We start from the raw sequence: 10,781 nt of genomic DNA on the forward strand, positions 1-10,781 counted from the left end.
CTAGTACCGCGAGAAGAAGCTCCCGGAGGGCTTTCAGAACGGCAAGTCCAATCTCACCCTTTGATGCATATTTAATACCTAGTTTTTCAAACACAACCTATTAGCCTGTTTTATAAAATGCATATTGTTTTATTGCAAGAAATGGTTGGATAGCCACCCCTTGATTGTTATGATTATTCCTTATTGTCCTATATTTATCTCTAAATATGAGTTGCTCTGTTTAGTTGATAAATACTGCTAGAATGCTTAGGAAATCGTTACTCAAATTCAATCATGACTACACTTGTTTATTCAGAAAATAAATGTGTGAATGTTTTCAACTAAGAAAATGGGTTTTCGGGTGTAAAGAGAGGGGATGCATAGATGAGATGGATGGGTGTTTCTTGTGTGAAATGCCAAATGTTGGGCTCGTACCTTAGTGGTTGAGCAAGGTTGGGATTTATCCATCTTGTCATGGTTAAGGACAGAGTTGATGTGTCATCTTGCCTAATGCAACCATCGTGCAACCACTCGACCATTGTATGGGCAACGGCTTAGCATAAATCACAATAGCTAAACTGTTAGTCTTCAGGTGTGCTGGTGAGCAACGGGAGCCCATGGAAAAGGAGTAAGCTCTTGGTGACTTAGGTCCCGGTTCTGGCCTCGTGGATAGGTTGTTAACCCCTTGGGTGCTTCCGTGTTGACTTTGTTAGGATCCACACCGGCACTAAGGTGATCATGCTGCGGTATCCTATTTGTGGAAAAAGTGTACAACCTCTATAGAGTTAAAACCTATCCGGGTAGCCGAGTCCATGGCATTGGACGAGTTATGGCTTGGTCACATAACTAGCATTTGGACATGGTTGGTTTTATGGCATGGGTTGGATTTTGGAATTTTTTGGCAGTTGTGTCGTGCGCTACGGCGGACGGGGAGTCCAGTAGCGATAAAACTTGGATCCTTTATGTAGGATCAACCCCACTTAATGTTTCGGTTACTAAATAAAATACTTTGCGAAAACTCTTTGAAAATGAACCCTTGCATGTGTTGAAAATCTAGCTTTACTACAAATGAACGTTAACCATATCCTTGTTATATCCTGTGCATATTCTTGCTGTATCCCCCTCCGTGGATGGGGTTGGACTTGTTGAGTACTTTTGTACTCACCCCTTTTTTGTTGCTTCAGAGGAGGATCTGGACTACGTCGCCGAGGATCTCAAGTAGGAGGTTGCGTCTGCACCCAACGCTGCCTGCGGTGTTAGCCCTTTTGTAGGATGCTTCCGCTGACGCATAGTTATGATTGCAGCCTAGAGTCCGACTGGACTGCAACTTGGATTTGTATTGTTATCATTTTAGTTTTACTTTGGGTGTGGCTTGCCCACCCGCTCCTTTGGGAATTGTATGGTTTCTGAACTATCTGTTGAATAAATGTGTTATCAGCCTCCTGGGACTGATAATTGGATCATATTTAGTCTCTACTTATGTGCGGACGCTTCACACGCTTTCCATTACAGTGTGCAGGTTTTTTATGATCGTCTGGCGCCCCTTTGAAATGGATCCCGCTCTTTCTCAGGTGGTGGTGAGTAGGGAGAAATCGACGATGACCCATATAGACGACCTTCTTACAGTGCTTCAAATACATGATGTCTGTGTTGTCTAAACAATGGGTGTAGGTCCGATATCCCTTGTTTGTTTATCCCGAAAGGTTACTCAGTGCAGGTCAATTATTGATGGTTACGAACAACAATACTCATAGATTAAAGATCTCTTGTTTATCCTCATCCCACACACGTACACCTTCTTCCTTCTAGAGCTATAAAAGTTCATCAACCAACGGTCTTAGGTACACGTCGATGTCGTTGCCGGGTTGTTTTGGGCCCTGGATAAGCACCGACATCATAATGAACTTCCGCTTCATGCACAGCCAAGGAGGAAGGTTGAACATACATAAGGTCACAGGCCAAGTACTATGACCACTACTCAACTCACCGAATGGATTGGATCCATCAGTACTTAAACCAAACCTTATGTTCCTTGCATCACTTTCAATGTCCGGGAATGCTCTATCAATTGATCTCCACTGGGTCCCATCTGTGGGGTGTCTCAGCAACTCATCTTCCTTACGTTCTTCTTTGTGCCATTGCATCAACTTAGCATTCGCCTTGTTCCTGAACAAGCACTTCAAGCGTGGTATTATAGAGAAATACCACATCACCTTCGCAGGAACTCTCTTCTTAGGAGGCTGCCCCTCGACATCACTAGGATCATCTCGCCTAATCTTATACCGCAGCACTTCACACAGGGGACAAGCATCCATTTTCTTATATTCAGCACCACGATAAAGGATACAGTCATTAGGGCATGCGTGTATCTTCTGAACCTCCAATCCCAGAGGACAAATAATCTGTTTAGCTTCATATGTTGTGGATGGCAATTGATTATTCTCGGAAAAAATCTTCTTGACAATTTTCAACATCCCCTAAAATGCCTTATCGGAAACACCATTTTTGGCCTTCCATTGTACAAATTCTAGTGTGGTACCTAGTTTTTTATGGCCCTGCTGGCAATCTAGGTACAACAATTTTTTGTGATTATCTATCATGCGCTGCAACTTTCCTGCTTCCTTCTCAATTCCACAATCTCTGTGTGCATCTCGTAGCACCTGACCAAACTCATCTTCATCAGCCTCGCTCATTGTAGTATATGCAAAAGGTTGGCCTGCAGCCCAGTTTGGAATGTTGTCAGCATCCTCCTCCTCTTCGCTATCTTCCATTACAACCCCTCTTTCGCCGTGCTTGGTCCAAACCAAATAGTTAGGCATGAAACCGTATCTAAACAAATGGCTATGAATAGTCCCTAGGAATCCTTTGAATAGTCATTCTTGTTACTGCATTGGAAGCATGGACAACATACGAACCCGTTCTCTAGCTTGTTCGCTTTGGCTACTTCGAGAAAATAATGCAAGCCATCAATAAACACCTTACTCCGTTTGTCCACATTATACATCCATTGTCGGTCCATCTGCATCATATTACACATGAAAATGGATTCCACTTGAAAATGGATTATGCATGATAATGAATTATGAATTTTTTTTCTTTTTTTTATATGCTTTACAACTTATCTACATGTTATTCATGATTGAAAGCATATCAAACTTTGTAGTGCAAATTATGCTGAAAGTTTAGATATAGATAGAAATACACATATTTAAATTTCAGATCCAAACAATCTGATACACTACGACAAGCCATCCACTGAGTATTATCTAGGAGGACTTTAAACATCCTTGTGCGGCGAAGATGAAGGTTCCGCTGACCCAGCCTCATCCTGTGGTTTATTTGTGCCTCCTACAATGGTAGTACTAAGTAGATGTGAAACACCAGGGACTGACGATGGAGCATAACGACCATCAAAAGGAGGTTCTTGATCTGCCGCAACAGCATTTTCATGACGTCTTTGCAAAAAATGAAGCATTGCTTTCTCCCATATGCTCATTTTCTTCGGCTCATCATGAGGGCCAACTATGGTTTTCCCCTTGCCGCGAGAGGAACGACGATTGCCCCCACGATCACCACTACCTCCAGCAGCAGAAGTCATCTCTATGTACAAAAATTCATACTTTAGCACTATAGAACATGTTGAACTTGAAGACCGTGATCATCTCGGCGAGCATGTTCTCCACTGGGCAGCACCGTACTTTGCAATGGAAGAGCTCCGATTCTACAAGAAAGGAGACACGGTCTTCCACGATGTCCGTTGCCACTCTTCCTCGTAGAATCGAAGCTCCTCCTTGACGTTCGTTGCTGCTCGGCGGAGAACATGCTTACCGAGATGAACACAGTATGCAAGTTCAACTATTGAATTTGACAAGATAAACCATCTAGACAAGGGTAGCATCATTCTTAAACTGCTGCAAGGATACATACTATATATGACACATATGACATACTAATTTTATCATCATAATTAATATTGAAATCCTCTCAATTCTACCTCACATTTACACTCCAATCTCCCTCACATTCTCGCTCAAAATCCTCTCCATTTTCTACTTCACATTCTAGCAAATAAACTATCCATCTCCATTTTACACATCAAGTTATTTTAACTAATACGAATCGTATATAACAAGCAAACTATCCATCACATTCTATCTTAAGAACATGTATAAATACAAATCCTCTTCATTCTCCCTCTTTCTAACAAACAAACTCATTTTTCTCCCTCTCTAAAGTATAAATGAAAGCGTAAAAAGAGGATGAAGTAACTAACCTTCACAACACTTTGGATGAGTGAAATTCCCACAAAAATGAGGGGAAAAAAAATTCGGACAGCACCTCCCCTAGGCTATCTTCGGCGCCACCGGAGAGTAGGTGAAGCTCTCTATCTTTGTGGAGTGGACTGGCTTGGGCTGGAGGAGGAAGAAAGACCTGTCTTGGAATTTAATGGGGGATGAGTTTTATCCTGGTTAAAAACTCCAACCGGGACAAAAAGGAACACCTTTTATCCCGGTTGAAATTTACTCCCGGTTGGTAATTCCAACCGGGATAAAAGGGACCCTTTTATCCCGGTTGGAATTACCAATCGGGGCTAAACATTTTGTCCCGGTTGGTAACACTACCAACCGGGACAAAAGGGCCACCCTTTTATCCCGATTGGAGGTTCCAACCGATAAAAGGGGCACGCCACTTACGCTTGGATTCTGGCCATTACAACCGAAACTAAAGCGAGGCTTTTAGTCTCGGTTGCAAATGCTAACCGGGAGTAAAGCTCCGCTCCATTCCAGCCTACCGTGGCGCGTCTCCTTTTAGCCCGGGCTAACTTTAAACCAGGACAAAAGGGAGCACATGGAAGGTCAATTCTGTACCAGTGGTATATCCCTTATTTATAAAAAAGAAATCCGTGGATGGCAACAGGTAAGAAATGAAACCGAAGCATCTTTTCTTTTTCTTTTGCGTGAAGCAAAAAGTATGACACAAAGGAATATGCCTTTCACGCCTCAGCAGCTCACCTACCAGCATACAGATTCCATGGCATCTTCGAGCAAACTTTAATTTAATGGGTACGGTGCTGCACTGCTGTCACTTTTTATAGATGGAAAAAAAAAGATTGAAGGTTTTGCATTTAAAGAGAATATTCTTTACATATCTCTCTCTTGAAAACTCACAAGTAAAACTAGCCTCCATGTTAGCGACATATTATATATAGACTTAGAAAATGAAGAAAAAGAAAAATGCGGATAACGAGATATCCTCATGAGAACATGATGGTTTCAACCTTGCAATTATCAAGATGGAAGCAATGCAATCCTAGGATCCTCTAATGCTGTAAAGGTAAAAAACGATTCACGAAAGCAGCTTTGGTTGGACCCCCACGTCAGATGGAACTGGTCGTGAAGCTCTCTCGCCTAAGAGGTTCTAACCATCTAAATCCCTCGTTAACTTTTCTAGATACGTAGTATTTAATACATATCTAGATATGATTTATATTTAGATGTACAATAAAAAATATACATCTAAAGAAGTCAAAACAAATTAAAATTTAGGATAGGTGGAGTACTATTTATCAAAAAAAATACATTGTGGCACCCATGTAACTAAATAAAATAAATAAAATAGAGGCCAAAGGGTAGATTAGTCGTAATTCTGTTCTTAGATTACTCCAACTATAGGCACAGAGGCACATTGGCATCGATCTTAAGCTAAGGCCGGTGCGGCGTCAACGTGCGTGTGTGAACCTTCCATTTCCGCAAGCATCCGCGTATGTATCAGCTAGAATTAGTTTTCTTGACCCCATTGGCTTTGACTTCATAATCCCGCGAGCCTGATCCATACGGGATGGCTTGTAGCAACAAGTGAATCTTGCTTGCCCACCACTTCTACCCCTTGACCCCAACCACCGGCCTTGGGCACATTGGTGACTCCCACACATTTGCCCAACCACACATGGACATGGTGGTCCTCTACCCTTCGCTTGTATAGTTGCGTCCAAACACCAACCACCGCATCCTTCTCATCAGGCCTTTCAAACAAATCTAAGCCAGCAAGAAATCAGCTAGCTCCAATCCGCCGCCCGGGGGGACGATGAAGAGGGAAGGATGGCAGCAGGGCACCGTCAGGATCAACCGCAGCAAGCTACTCAGGGTCGCCGCCGCAGCCAACTGCGAGGAGACGGCGGTTGGGGCGATGGCGCATGGGAAGGCGCCGGTCAAGCCGACGAACGCGTCCAAGACCACGGGCAAGTGCCGGCGGCCGCGCAGCGCGAGCTGCCACTACCACCCGGTTTCCAAGGCCCGAGACAAAACCAAGGGCGCGCACAAGTTGCACGCCTGCGACGTCGCGCTCAACCACCGCCTCGTGTCCTGGCGCGTCGTCGACGGTGGTAGCGCGGGGAGCTCGGGGATCCCAGACTACAAGGGTACCTCGGCATCATCCTTGCTGGCCTACCTGGCCGGCAGCGGCAGCAGCTGGCACGAGGACGACGAAGACGGTGGCTCTCTTGAAACTGCCCCGCTGGTCAACGGTGGGCTCCCTGACCTGTACGATATCATCGTCGGCCGTCGCGCCGACGTCACCATGCTAGGCAGGCAAGAAGCGGATCTGGCGCGTGCCACTGACATTGCAGTAGGAGATACCGACGCAATTGAAGAGCAGGAGCAGGATAGCGATGATGTCAAGGAAGATGGGGATGAAGAAGACATGGGGTTCTGCATGGTTGGCATCACGATCGCAGTGGAGTTCTCCGACGGAGAGGAGGATTGGATCGTGGTGGACGAGATCTGATCCGATCTCGTTCACTTTGCATGCCAAATTGCAAATAAGACATGCCAGACGAGGCCATCCATTCCTCTGGCTGTAAGCTGTCCTGTCTCTCCCATCTGCAGGTGTTGTGTGTATACTGCCTGCTCTGTTCGCTGTGTCCATGCATGTGTATATATGGTGACTGTTAATCTGATCGTGATCATGAACTATGCATTCAAAACCTGATTTTCTGATTTGTGAATAATAAAGTGGAGAAGTTGATCTTCTTCAGTGGTGATTCATCTCTGATTCAATTGCAAAAATGGGGAGATGCCTGCATGCTGATCTGATGATTTCAAGGTGTTCTTGTCCCTGTTCCTTTCATTTTCTGCTGGAAGTCCTGTTTTTAGTTGGATAACCTTTTGATTCGGAAAAAAGTTGATAAATTTTAATCTTCAAGGTAACGCTTTTTTTTTTGTTCTGAGACACACAAACATGGAGAAGGATGGATTCCGAAATTCCTCTCATTGTTTTCTTGTCAATTCACCACAAGTTCGGCCTTCTGTGCAAATGATCGTCCTGTTTTCAAGTATCACGCACTATTTTTTTGGTGGCCCGCAGAACTTCTGCTGGTGGTTGTGATGTCTAGACTTTCTTTTTGAACAGTTTGACATGTATCTGCTCTACCAACCCTGCTTTCCGAAGTTTTTCCCATGCAACGATTGAATCACTGTCTTTTTCGGTTGTACATTTCGTTTAACTTGAAAGGAACGCATTTTACTTCTATGTTGAGCTGTCTACGAATAGTTGTCACCAAATTTCATCAGATGCATTGTTATTACGAATCCTTGATGGCTGTATTTCGACGATTCAAATGAAACACATCATTTTAAGGAATATGATGGTTTAAGCAATTGAAAATTTTGTATTAAGGGACCTGTTACGCCTCAAAGATCTCATGAAAGCAACATATATTAACGCTGCAACCGCAGTTAATTACTCCATCCGGTGTGAGTAAAGTTAAATAAGATTATGATGTGTACCTGTGCACAGCAACCCCTCTGATTTGACCAACATTTAATTAGTACGAGCTGGTAATACAAATATGTGTGTTTCCAGTAGATCAAGTTTAATTCAAGATCAGTTGCATCAGATTACCGTATTTCACGATCAGTTGGAAGCTAAAACATTTAAGTACTAGAAGGCGATCTGTGATTCTCGAATGGCTGATAGTCGGAACTAGCTGTTCTGCTACACACCTTCCCACTACTTAGAGAACTGAACTTCGATCCTCGATAAAAATCTCGGATGATTTTGGATCCGGAACTAAAGAGCATTAGTTCTAACAACCGGGACTAAAGAGCCTCTTTAGTCCCGGTTGTAACGGTCATCATCCACCGAGGGAATCTGGTGGGCATTTAGTCCTGGTTGGTAACACCAACTATGATCCGGTTGGTGTTACCAACTGGGATTAAATGCTAACCATATAAAACACAGTGTCTTCCTCCCCGAGCCCCAACCACTCATTGACCGAGAGCTCGGGTTCTTTCTTGTCCATGGCGACTAGGCAAGCTTAGGAGAGGTGCTGCTCGATTTTTTCGCGATTTCGTTGGGATTTCACTCATCCAAAATGTTATATATTGTTAGTATGCTTGAGAGATGGAGAAATTTGAAATTTTTAGAACGAGAGAGAATGGAGAGATTTTTTATTTATAGATTCAATTGAGCTACAATTTTTTGGATACTTTACATGTTATGCTTCGTATTAGTTAAACAACTTGATCAATATTAGGTAGGGGAAAATAGAGTAAATGTATCTATAATATTTGGTCCTTGCAAACATGAGATAAATAAATTATAGATCAAAGAAATAGAATTTGGTCCTTCATAATTTACTAATATATCATAGTGGAGATGGTGGGAGTAATCCTCGTTCCTCTCGAAGCAAGGGAAAAATTCCAGTTAACCCTCGTGAGAAGCTAAAGAAAAAAGAAGCGTTGGGAGAGCAATGCTTCGATATTTATAAAAATGTCATGAAGATACTGTTGTGGCAGGTCAAGAACCTCCGTTTGGTGGTCGTTATGCTCCACCACTCTATCTCTGAGTACATTTATAAACCGAGTTCGCACCTTCATGGTTGCATTTTCAATACCACTGAGATCATATTCGATCAAACTGTAACCATATACCTGATATAGTCTTTCTGCTTCAACTAGTCCAGCTTCCCAACCAAATAGAATATCAGAATTAATATAGAATAGTTGACACATCTTCTCATGCATTGATTCCCATTTTACATAGATGGAGTCTCTTTCTCTGCTGCTATAATCGGCAATACCAATTCTGTGAATTTGCACCATATGCTTCACGACTTTGTTATACAGAGATGCTTTCGCATTTATCGGTGTTTACACCCGATAACCTACCGAGGGGGTCCTCGAGGTAGTGTTTAGTATGTGGGGCTCACCGAGATCAGGAACTCGAAGGTGAACTCGAACACACGATTTAGATAGGTTCGGGCCACTAGATTGCGTAATACCCTAGTAGAATACCCCTCAATGTAACCGGAAGCAACTGGGTCATCAACATGTGGCAGTCATGGGCCTTGAGATTTGTGAACTTCTTTTCTTTCATATTTATTATTCCTTTTATATTCGAGGAGTACCCAGACGGAACCTTGATATTATTCATGCATTCAAACATTCTATCATTCTCTTCCTTACTGAGAGTGTAACTGGCAGGATGTAAGTAGTGTTGTTCGTTATCTCTCTTTTCCGGATGTAGGTCATCTCATTGCTTCGTACGTTTCAGGTCCTGTTGTGCTTCCAATGTATCTTTTGAGTTCCCATAACAACCCATGAAGCCTAGCACGTTCACGCAAACATTCTTTGTCAGGTGCATCACGTCTACTGCGTTGCGAACCTCTAGGATTTCCCAATAAGGTAGCTCCCAAAATATTAACTTCTTCTTCCCCATGGGTGCACGTCCGTTATCGTCATTCGGAACAGGTTCGCTACCAAGAACCTTTCCAAAGACTACCCTTACATCCTTTATCATCTCAAATACACGCTTTCCACTATAGTGTGCAGATTTTTTACGATGTTTTGTCGCTCCTTTGAAATGCATCCCTTTCTTTCTTAACGGGAAGTTAGTAAGAAGAAATCTACGATGGCCCATATACATGACATTCCTACAGTGTTTCAAATACATGATGTCTGTGTCGTCTAAACAGTGGGTGCAGGCCTGATATCCCTTGTTTGTCTATCCTGAAAGGTTACTCAGCGCAGGCTAATCATTGATGCTTTATGAACAACAATGCTCGTAGGTCAAAGCTTTCTTGTTTATCCTCATCCCACACATGTACAGCTTCTTCCTTCCAGAGCAGTAGAAGTTTATCAACCAATGGTCTTAGGTACACGTCGATGTCGTTGCTGAGTTGTTTTGGGCCTTGGATAAGCACCGGCATCATAATGAACTTCTGCTTCATGCACAACTAAGGAGGAAGGTTGAACATACATAGGGTCACAGGCCAAGTACTATGACCACTACTCAACTCACCGAATGGATTGAATCCGATTGAATCCATCAGTTCTTATACTAAACCTTATGTTCCTTGCATCACTTTCAAAGTCTAGACCCCATCCACGGGGTGTCTCAGCATCTCATCTTGCTTATGTTCTTCTTTGTGCCATCGCATCAAATTAGCATTCGCCTTGTTTCTGAACAAACACTTCAAACATGGTATTATAGGGAAATACCACATCACCTTCACGGGAACTCTCTTCGTGGGAGACTGCCCCTCGACATCACTTGGATTCTCTTGCGTGATCTTATACCGTAGCGCTTCGCACACAAGACAAGCATCCAATTTCTCATATTCATCACCACGATAGAGGATATAGTCATTAGGGCCTGCGTGTATCTTTTGAACCTCCAATCCCAAAGGGCAAACAATCTGTTTAGCTTCATATGTTGTGGATGGCAATTCATTATTCTCGGGAAGAATGTTCTTTAAAATTTTCAATATCCCCTGAAATGCCATATCAGAGACACCATTTTTA

At 43.0% G+C, this 10,781-nt stretch overlaps 1 protein-coding gene across 1 annotated transcript; it reads left to right on the forward strand.

Annotated features, from left to right (window-relative positions):
• Positions 1-5,827: 5,827 nt before the first annotated feature.
• On the forward strand, positions 5,828-7,026 carry LOC101781053. The gene has a single exon (XM_004962438.4). It carries the CDS (start codon positions 6,064-6,066, stop codon positions 6,760-6,762), a length of 699 nt encoding a protein of 232 aa, XP_004962495.1. The 5' UTR covers positions 5,828-6,063; the 3' UTR covers positions 6,763-7,026.
• Positions 7,027-10,781: the final 3,755 nt, after the last annotated feature.

This window comes from Setaria italica, chromosome III (genome assembly GCF_000263155.2).
Source record: "Setaria italica strain Yugu1 chromosome III, Setaria_italica_v2.0, whole genome shotgun sequence".
Lineage (NCBI taxonomy): Eukaryota > Viridiplantae > Streptophyta > Magnoliopsida > Poales > Poaceae > Setaria > Setaria italica.

Coding starts and splice junctions, on each gene's coding strand:
- LOC101781053 (XM_004962438.4), top strand. CDS start 6,064: ATGAAGAGGGAAGGATGGCAGCAGGGCACCGTCAGGATCAACCGCAGC.